The sequence below is a fragment of the Manacus vitellinus genome, unplaced genomic scaffold (assembly GCF_001715985.3).
Source record: "Manacus vitellinus isolate BGI_N305 unplaced genomic scaffold, ASM171598v3 scaffold_14_pilon, whole genome shotgun sequence".
In the NCBI taxonomy this organism is placed as follows: Eukaryota; Metazoa; Chordata; class Aves; order Passeriformes; family Pipridae; genus Manacus; species Manacus vitellinus.
The window spans coordinates 4810982-4831109 of NW_021939063.1; the positions used below are offsets into that span (position 1 = coordinate 4810982).

Genomic DNA, 20128 nt, shown 5'->3' on the forward strand with positions numbered 1-20128 from the left:
GAAGGGACCTTAAATATCATCAAGTTCCAGCCCCCCTCAGTGCCTAATTTTACATTTTATAGGATCTATGTCTACAGATTTCATATTAAAACAAGTTATTTGATCATTACTGCTCTTTCCTACTACAGTAAGTCCTCTAGTGTGTATTATTCCTCAACATGAATCCCACAGAGACTCCAGATGTGAAGTTGTTTAAGTTTAGTGTTGACAGACCAAACAATAAGACCAAACTAGAAAACAGCTCTGGGAGAGATGCATGGAAACTTCCTGGGTCACATTTTCAACAAGCAGGTGCGACTGTAACAACTGGGGACTTTATCTTAACTTGTGACAGTGCACACACACGTGCTCACACATGAACACAACTGCATGGCAGGCTAATACATCTGCTAAAAAAATGGTCTACAAAGCAAAAAGTAACTATTCAACCATGTATTCTTTCTCAGAAATTATGTCCAATATCACTTGAATTCAAAACAATTATACTACTTCTCCAAGGTGGTATTTTAGATGTATTTACCTGTGAGCTCCCTTTTTATATTAGGAAGATTAGCTGGACATGAGTTGCTGATGTTTAGTCCTGGAGGAGGCATGCTTTGGTTGCCATAAAGGTCAATCAAATTGCCAGACACAGGCAACTGCAAAAGATAAACAAGGAAAAAGATCACTTGGTTTGCATTTATGAATGCCTTTGTACAGAAGAACAGAGTCAGGATCTGCTGAGAAATCTGTGCTCTTTTCCATATGCAGAGTGTGCAAGAAGGTCAGCAAAATTCACATAGATATGCACAGGCATGAGGAACAAAACATCTCCTCAAAAATATGCAGACAGAAGATATGTAGAAGAGGTAAAATCCTGATGATATTGTGTAATTGTTGCTCCTTATTTTTCACTTAAAGCTATTACATCTGTACCCTCAACACTTCTGTCACATCTGAAAGAGCCTAAGAACTCTCTGGGAGAAAGCTCCCCTTTTTCCAGGGATATGTGAGTGAAGTACTTTGCAAGTTGTCACATGCTTGAGGAAGAACACTGTATTAATTAATCACATTTTTCATGTGATTTGAAAGCTACCTACACAGAAAACATTTCAGTTTACTTTGTTTTTTGCCTTACATAACAAGAACATGCACCAGTAGGAGGAAGATTATTTTTACATTAAGTTTCCCCAATTACTTGTTAACTCTGCAATGCTTATTTAGGTATGTTTAAACAAGCAGACTTATACAGTATTCCAACAAGACCTACCAAAGCTATCCTTTAAATTGAAATGCATTTAAAGAAGCTTACATTTATCCTGAGTGGATTATTTTACCCATCTCTTATTTGTTTTTTGAAAAGACAGGTATAAAACACTGTGGTATCTTATCTGAGTGGCAATACTTCTTTTATCATCACTGCTGCAAAGAAAACCAATCCCCCCAAGACATTGATCCTGCAGAGATTAGAGTAAGTATTAACTTTACACCCATGTAAATAATGCTGTTGAATACAATGCAGTGAGTCACAGCCTGCACTATTAAACTCCTACTGATGGTCCTTGACAGAGAGAGACTTAAGAAAATTTCTTTGCCATGTAGAAGCGGATAAACAGAAGTTGATAGGTAAAGTACCACCAACTAGAGGCCATGCTGATACATGTTTTGAACAGTGACCAACAACAAAACCAAAGTCCCCTGACTCAACCTCTAAGTGACAGAGGAAAAAATGTAATTGAATCCTCACCAAGATTCCTCGCCCTGCCCTTAATTCTCAAATGCATTAAAAAAACCCCATAAAACCAAAACATCTAATAATGCTGCTCAGGTCAGAGCTGTCCCAGTTGTGACCTACTCTACCCACACTAGTGTCAGGGTGACCACTCACTACTCTCTACAAGGCTGACCCTTTTCTCTTTGGGCCCCCCAAATGCATCCATGACACCGGCACAGCGATAGCGTCACACACCCTTCTGACTTGGATGTGCTCGTTCTATTCATGCTCTGAAGCATGGGCAGAGCACAAAGACCTTGTTTGTGGCCCAAGGACTTGAAGTTCATAACCAGACATGTGAAATCTAATTAGGAAGTTCAGGGAATTTAGGGCGGGGAGGGAAGAAAAAAAAAAAACATTTTTTTTTTGTTAGAAAACCAGAAACGAGCATTTCAAAGCCTGGGTAAAGCAGCCAGGTTGTAATGAAACATGGAGAACAGTTAAAGGTCACCAAGCTGCTTTCCTTACTGACAGAAGCTTCTTGTTACAACAGTTCATGATTGATGTTTTTTTCCCACAGGTGTCAATGTGCCAGATTTCCATGTAAATAAACAGGAAAAGGGGACAGTAAAGGCAAGCAGCAACTGCTGAATGTGCACACTTGGATGGTTGCTAAAGGCTGTACACAGGAATGCTTATCAAGGAAATTAGGGGGAGATGCCAACAGTGTCCATCTAAATCAGTGATCCATAAGCAAAGAGACTGAGATCAGCTTCTTTCTTTGACTTTTCCCACCATTTGAACTCCAAAGCTTCAGTTGTAACATCTTCCTACAGGTACACTCCACACAGAGTATGAGCCTCTGAGAGGCCTCTTTTCCAGGATCCCACAAGTCTCATCTTAGGAACTCACTTATATTATTACTTTCATATGAAAACAAAGTGCACGCAGTACTCTGGGTCACCTCATATAACATACCTGCAGTTAAACATCAAAAGTCTAAATCGAGGTACATCCTCTGTTATATAACAGTTCCCAGAGGAATAAAATCAGTTGACTAAGGTAGAACCAATAATCATTAGTGCAGAGTTTAGGGAACTGGAAAGGGGAGAGGAACCCCGTGCTGAGGGCACTGATTTGAGATGGACAAGTCAGTAGTGCTCTAAGCACACAAAAGCAGCCAGAAGGCTGAAACGAGGCAAAAAAAACCCCAAGAGGAGGTAAATGCCCTTGCAGTGACACCTGGCTTTGATTTCAAATTCTTCCCTGCGAAAGAAACTGAAAAAATTACACATTGTTTGCAAACATTTCAGCTCTAAGACAGTCAAGCCCTTCATCACTATCCCCAAGTAAAAGGAGACGGGAAAATCTCAAAACTTTCACGGCCATTTCATAATGAAGATGGAGCCCCAAACTTTGAGAAAGACATGAGGCTCCTTCCCTGTCTTCTCCAAATTCTATCATGTTTCCAACCTAAATAAGATTTTCCTTAAGGCTTTCTTAGCTATTTCTGGCTAAATAGAAATTTAAATGCAGTATCAGTCAGATCATCCACCCTTACTCTTCCAAAAGGTAAATGAAGGAAGAATGGCTTATGCAAGGATTAGCATATTATCCTCATTGAAATAGTATGGTCTCAAATGCCTTAGTTTTTGAGATTTCATATTTCAAGTTCTTGGTTTTACAAGTTGCACAAACACACCAAGTAAAACAAATTTCAACCTTCCTATTGCTTTGCATCTGGTTTTGTTTTTTTTTAATAACAGCTTTTATATAACAGAAACTTCAAATATGGTAATTATGACTGCAGATTCATCAGAGTGTACATTCATGGGAGTCTCAGGCTTTCATTTCTCCTCCACTACTCCAACAAAACAAGCACCCACATTCTGTCTAAAATCCCTGAGACATCAGCTGTGTGATCAACAAGGCTGTTGCTGAGGTATCAGTACACACTGGAATGGATCCTGTTCCCCAGCTCTTGCAGCCTACAATGTATTGTGCTGTTCCCTTACCTACAAGCACACGCTCAGCAGCAGTCCCTGAAATAAGACTCCTCTACTTCTGGAGTTTAATTCCATGGGAAAGCCACATCTAAAAGTGGAGCTGTCCATACACAGCTTTCCATGTCAGGCTCTGGTTAGAATTGATTAGTTGGATGAATTAGTTGTCATCTCCACTTGGCACACAAGTACTTTACACAGGACTCAGTAATTCAATTACTAAGTCACATCTATGCAGAATACCCTCTCTGCAAACTACAGACTATTTTGTGGTACTTTCCACCACAGAAGTAAAGCCAATTAACTGGTGGCCCAATCCCCAAGTTTACAAACACTTCCACAAGCAGTTGATTGCAATGAGCCATTTTCAGTTCAAGGCACTTGGAAACCTCCCTTAGCTTGCTCTGCACAAAAATCTCTGATTTTGCTTATCAATTAAGTACTGTTACCAACTGTAACAAACTGGTCCTTTTGTTCTTTGTTGGTTATGGAACAACAGCTGCCTTTGTCAGAGTCTCAGCACAGCTATTTATAGGTTGTGTCTCTTTAGAGACCATTTCCTCTCTTGATTTCTCCCACCTCTACTTAGCTCAGTCTATAGACATTAATTCCTTATTAGTAAAATAATGTGTGTTTTTAGGAGCTAAATCCTGTCCCAAAAGAAAAGTGTTACATCAGGTTCGGTTTTTTTCCCAAGCCAACTGTTGAGAAACATGGGTCAATGTCCATCTCTTTAGGTTAAATCAGAGACTGAAATATGTTTTTTTCCTGCAGTAATTTAAATGTATTAGTAAAGAAATATTAATTCTACTGTTTCATATCCTTATTTTCCAGACTTCATCACACAGAATGGGTTAATTTTGAAATTCCACAGTAAACGTGGATTGGGCAGCCTTTACAAGGTTTCTTGTCACGCAGCAAGCAGGAGGGATGCAAACTACCCTGAACATTGACTACAGGGACTCCTTGCACCAGAAGAGTGCAGAGTACTATTCTGTCCCTGCCTGGAAGCAAAGAACCACTACTGGGGTCCCTGTGAAATGAGAGAGGAAGAAAACCACAAAAATAACCAGGTCCCTTCTAATTTAACAGGTTGCACTCCAAAGGAACTTCAGAGAAAGGACTCCGGAAGAACCTCATCCCTCAATTTAAAAAGATATATATCAAGTGTCTTGAAAGCTATCTTTTTCGCAGTTCACTGAGGTTTTTCTCTCAAATTCCAGGACAGTTGCACTTTGCATCTTAGACTAAAGGAAAATTTATTCTTTCTGCCAGGACTCTGCAGCTATTTCTCCATGTACTCAAAGGGCACTATTTAGAGAGGGAAGCTGGTGGGCCGCTTCCTGCGTCATGCACCACGTCTCTGAGAGGGCTGTGGGAATCTGTGGGAGCACAGGACTAGGTTAACATGACATCAGATGACTACTGTCAGCAAATGTAAACCTGTGCTACAAAATCAATGCTATGTGGTAAGCTGTAAATTTTGGCACCAGATAAAAAAGAAACAGACGCCAGCACCGGCAGACATCTACTCAGCCAGATCTAACAGCACTTAAGCCTAAGGCAAAAAATTCACTGGAGCTACCCTCCACAGAAGATCAAAATCAGATTATGCCAGAAGTATGATTAGATTAATTCTCAAAGTAACGTGAACCAAACTGAAACAGCCACTTGGAGGTAACCTGTGCCTTGCCTTGCTCAGAGCCTTCCACACCCCGTGTTCTTGATGTCTGTGACAGGCTTCCCACGTGCTCAGACTTGTTCAGTTTTTAATTTCCTTTATTCCTTCCCCTTTTGTTTAAGACTCTGTTTTAAAATTCCCCCCTCCCAAATTCTGTAACATCTTTGCTGTCGTCTAGCGGGGGACTTCTCTCCAACTGATATCAGGCTGAGCTAAAGCTGTGATGTCAGAGATAACTGTCAAACTAGAGTATCTCTGGAGAGTGATGCCAACACGTAACGTACAGTTTCTTACTTGAATATGACAAGATACAGGAACCTGGGATGCCAGAGGTTCCTTCCTTTCTGAAGTATAAAGTCCATGGCAATCTTTAATATTGATGGGAATGAGCTATTCATGGTAGCACACTTTACTCCTCTGTTGTAATCCTCTCACAACTGACATAACTGGGAAATAAGAAAAGTAAAATTGTCCTTTGTATTCTCTTGACCTGACTCCAGCTTGTGTCTTTAAATTCGTGTTTTTCATTGCAACTGTATACCTTGAGCTCTTCAAAGAAAAAACCAATTACACTCTATGGAACAATACAATAACTACTTAATTGCAAGGAAAAGAAGTCATGCTGCAGTTCTGCTTTCTCTCAAGGAAGGATGATTAGATTTAACAGGGAAATCAGAAGGAAAGGACCGTTGTACCGTATTTGCCATTTGCAGGGCTGGGTCCACCAAGCCGAGGATTTCTTCATTGTAACTTGACTCCAGACTAATTATGTCATCGATCACATCATCCATCTGCAGCAGAAAAGGTGGACAAAGAAAAGCAGACCAGTCATCAAAATCACCAGGACACAGAGGCCTGACAAAGCCCTTCAGCCACACATGGGCTCTGCAGCACAAGCCCAAGGTACTGATGCAATTTTGCAATCCCTCAGCCACGACTCCTGCTACCCAGTCAGGACACACAGGTCGTGGCAAAGCTGAGGCTTCATGGTCTAACCCACTCCTCCCACCAGCAGTTACCCTGCACTACCTGCCCACGGACACACTGCTCCTTCCCAGGAACAGCAGAGGAGGAAGCTGCCCATAGAAGGAGCAATGCTGACGACATGACTCCCTCTCCCCCCGCAGCACTGCCCGCCTATCCTCCACCTCTTCCCTCTGTGGGACCAACACCTGCCCACAGACAGGAATACTGAGCCCCTGACACCTTCAGGGAAGGAGAGGGAGCAAAGGCCTGCTGCTTGTGGGGTGGGTGACAGGCTGCCCACCACTGACAGCAGAATCCACTGGATTCATATCCCTCATACACCCTCCCAGGAAGCACCACCCAAGGGCAGCTCAGAGATGATTTTAGGTGGTACAAGACATATCTTTTTTTTTGGGCTGGGCTGGAAGGTTCCTCTGTAAGCTCCTAGATGGTCAGGAGAAACACCTCTCCAAAGCACCCACCCAGCTGTTTCCAACAGCCCTGCAGAACTATCTCCTTTTTGCTCATTATAAAAAAAGAGCTTAGATAACAGAGATCTGGAAAATCAATGCATAACACTGATGATAGAAGTAGTAGTATATGGGATAGTAGTATATGGGATTTTTGCATCGGCTTTGTAAAGTGTGATCAGAACAAATTACACTGACTGGAAGTGAGGGCAAGAAAGGAACTAACAGTTACAGCCCATAACTAAAGTCTTGCTACTGTTTCTGGGAAGGAATAAAAAAATTTAGTTTAAAAAAAATTAAAAAATATAAAAGGGTGATTACTGAGGATGAATTACCACAGCCTCCTCACATAATTTTTTAAAATGCAAGTTTGATCTGCATAGAAATGTGGAGTCAGAAGTTATCAGGGCAAGAACACATCCATGCAGTCTCCGAAAATCCAGCTAAAAAAAAATTTCCTGAATTGAGACCTTAAACCATGTTTGAGGTATTTTTCTGCTATAGCATTACAGTGCTAGAACAGCACGAGCCCTTTTGGGATGTCTCCATGCATTTTTGACATCAATGCTAACAACCAGTGTTGCTCTTTTGTACCTTAAATGCATTTAATATTCAACTTCTTAAAGACACTATAGGGCAAGTTTATTTGTCAACACAACATCAAAGAAACATGCTCATTAGAAAGGGGACCTGTGCTCCACCTCCTGTGTCATCCAGTACCTGCATGCATGATGCTCGTGAGTGTGTATTCAGAGCCGGGCACTCACTCTCAACCCTGCTTTGCTCTTCAAATTTATAAAATCCCTGCAGAAATAAAAAGGAAAAAAAAAAAAAAGAAAAGAAAAAAAAAAAAGAAAAAAAAAAAAAAGAAAAAGAAAAAAAAAAAGAGGAAGAAAAAGCAAAGCATGGATCTGAGTTCATGGCACAGTCTCAGTCCCAAAAAGAGCACGATTGAAATAGTGTCATGCACACATGTTCCTGATGACACAGCAAAGTGAAGCTGTAAATACCTTGAAGAAAAAAATATTTGGGTGCCACTGGGACAATAGGATGGAAATATTTGATTTTCATTTCTTTTGAAACTATGGAGCACAAGTACTACTCTTGCATGTGCAAAATATGTTCTGTAACAACTGTTTCTCAAAGATGTGTAGTATTCTCCTCACAGACCGAATCTGTAGTAAAAATCTGGCACAAAGGCTTGAGGATGAGAGGACATAAGCAGCTCTACATTGTCTCCAATTGTTCATTTTACAAAACATTGACATGACTCTTATACTTGTTAGTATCTTCCCAGTCATCTTCCTTTGGTGCCTGAGCACACATGTAACATCTAATTAAGTTTATGCCAGTAAAGATTAAGACAAGGTTGCAAAGGACTTCTAGGCATAGGTTAATGAAGTCTTATATTTGCAGCACTGAAACAGCAACCAGTAACATTTTAGGGTATATTTGTTGGGATAATCTGGCCTTCCAGTTACACAGGAGACTTGCACAAATTTTACTGTAAAAATACCTAAAATATCTCAAAAAAGCTTTGTGTTTTTTTTCCAGTTATTTTTGCTATGTTCTTTGCTCTTTCTACAAGAATGAGCCATAAATAACATTATTCCAGAAAGCTACAGCTTACAAAGCTGCTTTGTGTTCTCCAAAGGTCAATTATTCACTGTTGCATCAAGCAACAGGGTGGGGGAAAAGAAAAGTAGTTTTAATAAGTATCAACTAGCTAACACAGTTCAAAAAGGAGGAAGTTTGAGGGATACAGTTGTTTTGCCAAAACGTTCTATGCACCTATCTACTAATCAGGCAGACACAGAGGCAGCAGTTACATTTTCACAATGACGTTCGGAAAAGATAAACACAACATCTTAACAATGAGCAAAAACGGTTTAAAACAACTTAAAGCAGATTGCAATTCTGTTTTACTGAAGAATGTGAATAGGGAGAGCATATTACCTCTTTCTCACAGTTGGAGTTGAGGGTGAGCATTGCCATCGGGCTGTTGGGAGCGCTGCTTCCAGTTCCAGGCGGCATGACATGATCCCCGGGCTGGTTTGGACATGGCAAGCTCAGGGCTTGGTTGGCATGTTTATTTGCTAGAGTGGTAGAGAGGTACTGCTTTACCTGCTGCCGCTGGGCCTGCTGAATGTGGTACTTGGTTGGATTCTCAAGGTGAGTCTGCACCTGTGCGACACAATTAATAAAAGAGGGTGTTATTGTTTAACAACGTCATCACAGGTGCTATGGATTTGAGCTGTGCATTTCTGACATAAGTACCAGCTAAGCATTTCACAAAGTACAAACCTGCACAGTTCCACAGAAGGCCACAGCATGTCACTAACTCGCATCTGGTGGCAAAAAATCAGTTTATGACCCAGTGTTTCAACAACTGAATTATTATCAGTAAACCAAGAAGCTCCAGTTATTCTTCTACAACATGAGATTTCTCACTTAAGCCCAACGCTCAGGTTTCCAGTTGATACAGACAGTCCAGAACAGACAGTTCTGCATTCCGACTTTCAGCTGTGCGACACTCAGTTTTCACTAAAATATGGAGAAATGAGTTGTACTGCAGGACTCATTTTACTTGTTAATAGCTACAAATGAAAACCAAGTCCTATGGATTGCTGTCCTTGATCCAAGAGAGGTCAAAAGGTTTGTTGCTGTTTTTTTTTTTTAGGTTTCGGTTGTTAGTTTTTTTTTAAATTAATACATTGATTAAACTAGAAAAACAGGAAGACACCATTTTTCTGCCTACAGATTATTTATATCTCAGATATATGGCCTAAATCATATACAAATAAGGCAGCCTGTTTATAAACACATCATGCAAATAAGATGCAAGAAAAGAAGTGTTTCGGTTCAGATCAATCACTGTCCTCAGCAACAGCTATTTTTATATTTAAAATAAGTTTTTCAGTAGTTAGAATTTTTTCGTATTCAAAATATGAAAAACCTCACACCAAACTACTGGTGTGCACTCTAAATAAGCAAGAGAAGAAAGGCAATTTTTTTTTTTCCATGAAAAATTTCCACCATATCCTGGAAACTCTTTGTCGCCTTTCTCTGGTCATTTGCATTTTCACCAGAAGATAGAAAACTAACTGAAATATAGTAATACTCTGAGAAGTTATTTTGTTTTAAAATAGTTTCATTAAAGTGACTTTTGCTGTTACAAGTGACCACGTACACTGCTGTGAAAGAAATTAAATAAAGCATCCAAGACACCAGAGGAAAAGGGTTTCCTGCATCCTGTACACACCTTCTTAGCAACAGGTTTTAAAATAAGTCTGCAACAACAACTCACCTGATAATGATTATATTCAAGCATTTCCAGCATGCTACTTAGAGGTTGCAAGAGAAGCGACTACAGTATCCTTTGCTCTATTGCCACTCCAGTTTGAGGGATCCACATATGGAAGCACCATAAACAAGCTACCCCAGAACAGCAGAAGAAACTTGATGGCCACTGCTCAGACTTATAGTAACCTACTCTAATTAGCCATGCAAGTGGAGAAACAAACAGTTCACACAAGGGCTCTTCATGGAAGTTATGCAAGTTTAAGTTAAGCCCTAACGATTGGTATTTTTTTTTCCCCTGGCTTTGATGTCATGCTTTTTCATAAACATAAAAGGACCTTTTAAGTGATGGGCTATCAAAGTCAGATTGACAGTCTGCTCAAGGCTAATTCGCTATTCAGCTTTCGTTCCAGTCGTACTAACAGACAATGGCAGTTTTCTTTAGCAGTAAGGTTAAAAGTTTTTAAGGACAGAGTAAGAAATAACTGAACAAATGCCCTACGAGCCTAATGCACATCCCCTGGAGTGCATTAGTGCATTAGTGGAGAGCACTGGATAAACCCAGGGGCTACACAGTCCTATCCTCAGCTTCCAGGCTCAGCCGCTGATCCACCCAGGACCTGCAGCAGAACATGAAGCACTTGAAAAAGCTCTACCCCATCCTCAGCCTCCCTGGTGCTTTAAAGCCATTAATTCTGTCTCAATCTAGAGCTGCGAGAAGTCTTCAAGTTCGTGGGCTAAAGCATGTTCCAAATGCACTTATCTGCAGGTGGGCACAGTCCCTACACATTCGAGGACTTACCTTTTTCTTCTATCCAACTCCTTGGCAGAAGTCTGTACTCAAGCACAGACATAAAAACCACTCAACTGGCAATATTTTCCAAAGTCTCCGCACATTAGGATGGCTTTTCTAGAGAGTTTAATCTGCTTTGTTGCACTACCTCACAAGACAACACAATACCAAAGCCTGCTGTGATAAGTACAGTACTTTGACAGTCCCAAACTGCATTATCAATTTTTCAATCACCAGTGCTAAGAGCTACACTACCCAGATAAGTCTATTTTTCACCAAATTTTCAACTTCAAAGTAGATAAAATTATCAATAAATGAGTTATTTTCGTAACACTTATCTTTGGTTAAGACATCTAAAAACAAGCCCTACTCATCTGACAGAATCTGCACATTCCTTTTCCTCCACAATCATCAGACACAACTGCTGTTCTCCATCCCAGGATGGAGCGAAGTGCCTCCTCTCTGCACCCAACTCTTACCCACCCTCCACGCTCCCAGGAGAGAGACAAGCAAAATTCCACGATCCACATCTCAGCTTTACATCATCAAACACTAAATTATTTATATCATATACTAACACACTGAACTGACTCCACTACGTGTCAAGTTTTGACACGCACTGCCTGACACAAGATTTTTTTTTTTGCTAAAACACAAACTTATTTCATAAGAACTTACTCTCCCTGTGATTTTGTTGTATTAGTCTACATTAGAATATTTTGAGTATTTTGTTACTCAATTACTAATTTACAGGTTTTTTTAAAGGGCTATGCTGCCAGGAAAGGCAAGAGAAAAAATATTGTGAGTTCATGTGTCACAATCTCACACAAGTCCAGTAGTGAACCAGAGAACTCAGGGAGCTGTCTTTTTCTGTCATTAACTTGCTCCAAAATGATGCAAAGATATTCAGGGACTGAACACTTGCTTTTAATCCACAGCTGGTCAAACATACTTTCACATTTAAATACAAGAACATACAATCAATCTCCAAATGGAGGAGAATGTGATATAACAATACCCACCCTTCAACAAGGACAGGAGTTCCTACAGGACTGAAGCAGCTTTACACATGTTCCTTCTTGGACAAAAGTACCAATTTCAACAACCCTCACTCTGGCCAAACACGAGGCCCAACAGGCAACACAAAAGGCATCTGAGAGACTTGAGTTTGATTCTCTGTTGTGTCACTGGCTGCTTTCTTGAGCTGCCTTAGGAGCTCCACTGCGGAAATCTGGTGGGAATTGCCTTTATGAACTCTGTGCTGTTTGTTGAGACTAGCCCTGTCTTTGGCCTAAAGCTTCCTTTTCTACAGTCTCTACATCAAAGGCAGACCAAATGTGACCACTTGGACACACACTCCAAGATGCACCAGTCACAGCCAGCCTGTAGATAACCCATAAAGTAGTTCTTCCTTTTTGACAAAATATCTCACAAGCAAAGAGCTGCAAAATAACCCTACGCTACCCTGAACTTGAAACCGTGAATAAAAGCTTTGACTTAAGATCTAATTTTGGTCCTCAGCCCCTTCCAGCCTTTTGGGTGAAGAATAGTTCTTGTTGTTCTTCCAAATTCATGAGACACAAAGTGAAAGATGGCAAATTATTGGTTTGGATACACTTCCTAAGAAACGTGACTGAATGAGGACATGAAAGAAAAAATAAAGCAACTTGAAACCAAGTCCTCTGGTTCTCTAACTGTCTATCTCCAGGAATCTCAACCAAAGCTTTGCTGCAACATTACTAAACTGAGTAGAACACGTTTTTTTGGGCATTTTGGTATTGACAAGCAAGAAGTAATGTAATATCATGTGCAGAACTTCAGAGATGAGCCGAGGCAAAACAAGCTAAATTTATCACACTATAGTAACACAAGAATTTGGCTATAAGGAACTGTAGCTCAAGGATGGCCAAGTGGCAGCCCACAGCCTGGATTCAGCAGAGAAGGACCCAGAAAGCAGTTGTACATTCAATTTGCACTCAGATGCATTTTCAATTTGCTTGGTTATCAGGGTTCTGCCTACATGGGTAATACAGAATAACACTGCCTTAGAAGTAGAGCCCCAAAACTGGTTTCATCCCAGAACTGCCTGCAATGCCAGCTCAGCAGCATCTCCAGTATTTCCATAACCTGGCTCTATGCACACTTAGAACTGCCACAGCACTAAATACTCCTGCACCACCAGTCTCATTGGTCAGCAATTCAAGCTCCATCTGCTCTTGCCCTGCTGACACTCAGGAGGATATACTTCCTTCAGGTGAAGCACTGAGAAAAGCAAGATAAAGAAATCAACTTGACCGCACCCCTGTGTTACCCACTTAGGCCCTACAAGGCTGAGCTGGGCTGGAAAAGTTTTGGATGGAGCCACGCTGATTACTCAGCACTCACCCCTCACACTTTGTACTGTCCTGGAGAACCACATTATCTCAAGCAGGGGAAAGGCTTTATCATACCTTCACTAATCTTGAAATCTGACTGCTAATTCCAGGCATACAACCAGTTCAGGTATCTGAGCAGAGGAAAACCGGCTCCTGAGTAGCTGCCTATTTTCTTCCACATCACAGAAACAACAGTAATAAGCTGTTTATTACAGTAATAGACAGATTTTCCCTGCCCTTGTGTCTAGTGTCAATCAAGCAAACATTTAATCAATAGCTTTGACTAGTTTTAAGCATACACACCACATCAGTGGGAATTTTAGGTGCACTTCAGACTACATTCTTCAAAATCCTTATTATATTACACATCAGTGACAGAACCTCTGAGTAGACCCACACACTTCCTTGAATTTCCCAAACTAAGTTTCCCATTAGGGTGATGGGGGGCTCAGGAATTTAAACACAAAGCATAGCTGTGTGCTTAAGCACAAAGCTCAAGTAGTTCCTCTGCACGAAGCCAACACAAACAACTGAAACAATACTGCTGATACTTGCTCCTCTGGTCAAGTCTTGCTGGGAATCACTCAGGCTTAATTTACTAACAACTTGCTGATAATGGCAAGAACTTAGAACAGTGCTATGTAGCAGCAGAGCAATGCACCACCACTCCCAGCAGCTATGCACAGACCAAACCCTTTTTGTAGGGGCACCTAAGAGTTCACTCTTGGGCAGGCCCAGGCCAGGGAAGCCTAAACACCTTTGCAAATACAATTTGCACAGTGTAATCCAGAAATTAAATGGTTAATGATAAAAACAATGGGGAATTACACCAGAACAAAGGTCTTTAACTGTGGCATTACTGCCAATCATACTCTAAGAAAACTTCAAGGTCACAGAATCATAGAAATATTTAGGTAGGAGAAGACCTTTAAGATCATCAAGTTCAACCATAGTTGGAAGTTGATTAGTTGCTGTAGGATCAAGCTTTGAGCCACTGGTACATGTGGATGAAAGTAACTAGGCTAAGTTGGTGTGTGTTACTGACATACTCACGAATTTGTCCTTGCACAGGTTTGATTTCTTTGCAATGGGTAACTTCTGGAAGCAAGGACAAATACAGTCTATCTTGTGTTAAGAGTATTTCTTCAAGGTGAAACACCGAATATTGGCTTTACCATCTCAGTTACTACTTAAAATCAGTGTCTTGTCACATCTCCCAGTGCTGCTGCTTTCAAAGCAAAGCTGAAGATGCCTCATCCCCTGCTGGTGCAACACAAGTGAACAAAGGCCACCACGATGCCAGCAGCTCCAGGCTGTCCCGCTGCTCTGGCCCCCACAAGCTGGGATGGAGCATATTCCCACTTCCAAAACCACACAGAAGGAGATTCTTCTCACCAAAAACATCACTGAAACTTCCTGTGACAGTAAAGCCAAAGCACTCAATGCTTCATTTAAGCAGAGATAGGCTTGGGCACAGGAACATGTCAGGGGACAGCAAACCAAGGGGGAAGACGACTCTTCTCCCCACCCCAACTCCCACTTTTTTTTTCTTTAATTAAAAAGACCATTTGTTTTAAGTAAATTGCCTTAGGACTTCGAGTTTACAATTACAAATAAAATACTTTTTTGTCAGTTTTTTTGGTTCAATAGAACTTCTTGTTGCTTAGACAGCTAAATGTCGTGGGATTTTTAAGAAAGGTTAAAATTCTGTGTCATTTAACAATTAATGGCACCCAAAGAAAAACTATATGAAACCACATCCACTGAAGTGTTCTGCAAGGGCTACAGGCTTCAGTTGGGTTCACTGCAGCAGAAAGCCTGTTCAACAAACCAGTCTTGGGCTTCAAAGTTCCTTTTTAAAGTTGTTTTAACCTACTTTCAAGAATAAAAACAGTAGCAGCAACAAGTTGCCTTCTAAGATTTTGAATAAAAACAGGAAGTTGTATAAATAGGTGTCTGTCCTTTGAGGCTAGGGGAAAAAAATTGAGGAGAATGACATTATGAGAAAGATAATCAATTAGTGCCACTTAGAGTGATTTATTACCCTAAAATTTTCCAATCCAGATTCAAGATTCTGCAAGTCATATTCACCAGAGGTTGGTCCACTAAGTCTGAAAATCCTAAAGACCATAAAATCCCTTCAATTAACTTCATTAAATATTGATCATGGGTTTCACTGCAATGCCAGGAAGTACCCTCCTACCACCCAACTTGGAGCAATCCAAATAACCAGCCAGACAATGGTTTAACTCATTCTCAATGACATTTTCTCACATGCTGCATTCAAACATTAAACAACAGCATCACATTTTTCCCCCTAAAGACGTCAGTGGTCTGAAGTGGCTTCGCGTGAGAAGTTCAGTCCTGTTGCTTTCTGAAACTTTTCCAGTCCTCAAAGAGGAAGCAGCCACCTCACTTGTAACGTCACCAAAATTAAGCTGATTGGGCTGTGATAGATCGTTTCCCATAGGGTCACTGTGAATTTGGTAATAGATAAACCTATTCAGTAACTTCTCCAGCTGCCATTCTCCCCTTACCCCCAACTTTACTAGAGCATATTTGCTCCACTTTCTTGTAGCCCATTACCCAGAAAACATGGCCAGAACAACACTGACCAGAAAGCCCAAGAGCAAGAAAAAGGTGAAGAGTAACTTGTATTCACTGGGGAATGTCAAGCAGGATGAACTGATTCTATCATTTTACTTAGGGACATGGCAAACACAAGGAAACTACATCAGTTAGCACAACAAAACTCCCTGGTTATCTAATTCACCCAAAAACCCTCTGAACTTGAAAAGAAAATCAGATACGAGAAAGTTATTTAAGATCTGGCATCACAATTGCACTCTAAGTAAGTGGATCCAACAGTCATCTGCAAGCACAAAGTTAAGAAAAAAGAAATGGCACATTGTACAGAATGAACATCATTTACACAACGAGGGGTTGCTTAGTCCATCATCAAATTCCTCTGTGTAACGTGACTGTTCGTCCAAGGGAAAGACATGAAGCAAACAAGTACAAAGTATTCATGGATTAGTATTTAAAAACTGTGCTTTAGCTATAGAAGCACATGACAACAGTATCTCAAGAAATTAAAGAGAGGTTAGCCAAATTTGCTTAAGGAGATAGAAACTGATGTAATTTGCAGGTTAGTGGCATGCTTAGCTGCCATTCCACAAGTCTGCCTTTCAGAAGGATTAGGTCCTTTGAAGTCCTGCCTTTTTTTTTTTTTTTTTGGTTAGGAAACCAGCATTTTAGCTGTTGACTTCCCAACACACATGCCATAATTTTTTATTTTATACAGTTACTGATACCAAAAAGCACTCCAGCATTTTAGGACAGACAAGGAATCGACTCCATAAAATGACACAAATCTTTTGCAATGATTTCACCTACCCCAGGTGCTTCTGAGCGTAAGTATTTTATGACTTAACAGGCAACAACATCAGCCACACAACTGCATCTGACAGGCAAGTTTGAAATACTGTACTGCCACGGTGAAAAGCTTAATTCAAGCACCAAATATTTACATCCACTTCTGCTATCCTGCTCTCTCAGAAGGAAGCTGGGCAGCACTTTCATCGGCACTAGATGGTTTGAGATCGCTCAAAGTAGGACACAAATGACTCCTCCTCACAGGAACTGTCAAAGATAGACATAAAGCTGCTTCCAAAATCTCTTGCAAGACTTGGCTTAGAGATGTGAACTCGGGAGGGAGCAGAGTCACGGGACTGCAGATACTTCAGTTGCCTGAAAGCCCCAAACCAGTTCAGGCAGACGGTCTGAAGCCACCTGTGCTCCCACCTTCCCCTTGCAAAGCCTATTTTACAGCCCAAGCAACAGCAACACAAGATTCACCAGACCACTCCAACACAGTTTACTGTCGACTTGAAAGAGTGACATTAGAGGGGTAAAAGTATTTGTCCAACTTTATCTTCCTCCTGAGGTTGCCAAGCACGGCATGAGCCAGTGCCAGCTCTGACCGGCGGTCACGTACGTAGAGCCTGAGCAGGACTGTCAGTGACATTTCACAGGGGTTACTGACCCAGCCACTGTTCCAGCCTTGCAGTAACCCCTGCTAGACCCGAACAACACAGTAATTAACTTTCAGGTCCCTGGTGCACTGCAAGATGGCTGAAAAAAACAGTGGTTTAAATTTCACTGCATTTCCCATGGCAGGGAAGAGGCACAGAATACCCACCCTTCTCTCCAGAAGGGCCTTGACAGGTCAGACTACTGCTTAAATCATATCAACCATCACACATGCACAGGATTGGAGATCCTGGGTATATTTCTGGAGCCCAAAACCAAGACAGCACGGACTTTGCTACACAAAATCCTCTGCAATGCCCTGAGGATGCAGTTTCCACAGGTGAGAAGAGGTGTCCTTCTCCACATCTGTTTTTTCTCAGGTTGCTCATCATCACTCATCAAATGTGAAGAGCACAAATGGGATTGGGTAAAAACAATGGCATCTTCCACAGAAAACAAACAAAGGAGAAAACAGAAATCAGTTTTATACAAGATGCTGGGTTAAAAGTAACCAGAGCTAAGCTTAAAACAGTAGGAGAGACAGCACACACTGACTTCAAAATAAAATTCCTTATTCTCAGCTTCCTAGGGATGCGGAGTTACCCACATGTAGAATGGGACAGGTTGTTTGCTTGTCCAGACTTCAATAAATAAAATTCAAGTAGCTTCAAGTTTCCATGCCGAAAGCAGATTTTAATGTAGTAAATCTACTTTGCCTCTGCATCAACTTCTCTTAAGATGTCATACAACACCGACTTTTCCCAGGTGAAAATCAAGTTAAAACAGGTTATTTTGCCCAAACTGTAAATAAAAAGTGTAAGAGTAGGAAAAACACCCAACCTTTTACTTTCATAAATTTTAAAACCTCATAGCCTGAACCCTGGTCTCATTTGTCACTTTGAGGTTTGTGAAGGGTTGCTCAAATTTATAGCATATGGACAGATTTTGGCCAAGATAACTTCTAGTGTTGAGGAATGTAATTGTTGGCACTTTGGGGTTAAGCAAGAAGGAGTTTGATTTACAAGTCTTTCCAATCCACAACGTTATCTTGTGAGAACGAACTGGTATTCAGAATATCGCCTGTGGGCTACTGAACTATTTATTTACAAAACTTCAGCATTCAGCACTGAAATGCAGGAGAGGGAGAGAGATGTAAAGATGGCACCAGATCAAAGTATATCAAACACCCAAAAGCCACAGAGACAGTTGTATCCTTCTCTTTTTAAAATAAAACCTACTTTATAAACTCAAATGCAGAAGGACATCATGGAATAGTTTGGGTTGAAGGGCCCTTTAAAGGTCATCCAGTCCAACCTCTATATCTTATGGCATACTTCTCCAAAGATACCTACACTTGTGGCATACTTGTCTAGAGAAGATCCAGGTGAGAGACTGCTACATTCATGGTTCACATAATTACATGGGACCTGTGGGGTTGGCAGCTCTCAGGGTCACTTACACAGCACATATCAAGAACTTGCCACTAATCATGACCCAAATGTGAAAACATAAGTACACCAAACTCAACCAGTGCATGCTGGAAAAGCTTTCAGCATCTACTGCAAAGTCTGCCTACCAAAACTTCCAAAGATACATCAAAAAATAAGAGTGAAAATAATTTTGAAAGGATCATTTATTTTAACAAACCACTTGTCAACACACTGGCTACAGCACAAAGGACACTTGTTCTGGAACGAGCCTGTTTGGAGGGGATTTGCTTTACAACAAACACACAGCGCCACCAGAAGAAGTTAGCAAGAGAATGAAGACTGTGTTAATTCAAACCAGTTTTACACTGTTAACATGCCCTGAGCTTCTACATGTCATAGTTAATAAAGAATTAGAACGACTTAGTTGGGCTCTGTACCACTTTGCCTACAGCTGATGATGTCGTCTCATGTCAGCCCCAATATGGAAGGCTCGGATAAGCACAAGAATAAAGCACTCCAGATACATCCATTTTATTCACATCACTAATATGATCATTAGACACAGCCTAAAATAATAATAAATCGCTGACTTCACTTAAGTGAAGGAAATGCAAGCTGGCTTACCACTGAACTCCTTGATTTTTATCCTTCCGTTCAACGAGCTGTGCTGTTATTTATGACTGTACTAAAACCTACTGAGTTATAATAAAACAGTTTCAGTACCTCAGAGTGCTTGATCATCATGTTCGCTAAGGTAAGATAATCCAAGTCACCTTCATGGAAACTCAACTGGCTCTCATCTGAAGCACTCTGCTAAATACCAGAATTGGAATTTTTTTGAGGACTTTGGCAGGCCACAAAGGTGGGTCACTCCTTGTGCAGGGCAGCAAGGCATTGTGCTAGAGGAGAATTTACCCAGGGGCCAAAGTGGTGCCACAGAGCATCAACACTGAAAGCCAACACTGTCAGGGTTACTTTGAATGATGCTGGCTCTTCCTAGGGAGTAGAGTGCTAATGTCCAACACTTCCATTAAGCAACATCGCATTCTTTCTTTTCTGACATCTCACTCACAAAATAGGTGCCCCAGCAGACATCATAATAGCCACAAGGGATGAAATGCGGCAACAGTAAAAATAAGTATGTTTATTCCACTCTAATTTTAAATCCAGAAATCACAATTAAAGTGGTTTAGTTAATTTTTAGTTAAAGACATGTCACCATAATCCTATAACAGGAAGACATATTTAAGGCAAATAGCCATTAGGCTGCACAAGCTCAGCTCTACACCCCACGATCTTATTCCTACAACTGCCAGACAGTAGCTATCATTTGGTTCCCAGCAAAAAGTAAGACTAGCACTGGCTCACTTATTAAACAAGGATGC

The 20128-nt window shown here is 40.9% G+C and overlaps 1 protein-coding gene across 3 annotated transcripts in view; it reads right to left on the reverse strand.

The window, feature by feature from the left end:
• Positions 1-20128, reverse strand: part of MITF (melanocyte inducing transcription factor) — a 103808-nt gene that overhangs the window by 11021 nt on the left and 72659 nt on the right. For 2 of the 3 annotated variants that reach the window (XM_029958386.1, XM_008925685.3), the window contains exons 3-6: positions 8770-8997; positions 7534-7617; positions 6073-6168; positions 521-638 (exon numbers count right to left, since the gene is read on the reverse strand). In XM_029958386.1, the coding sequence (XP_029814246.1) occupies positions 521-638; positions 6073-6168; positions 7534-7617; positions 8770-8997 (526 nt within the window). The remainder of the gene's footprint in view (positions 1-520; positions 639-6072; positions 6169-7533; positions 7618-8769; positions 8998-20128) is intronic. The other variant, XM_029958387.1, reaches the window with a different exon arrangement.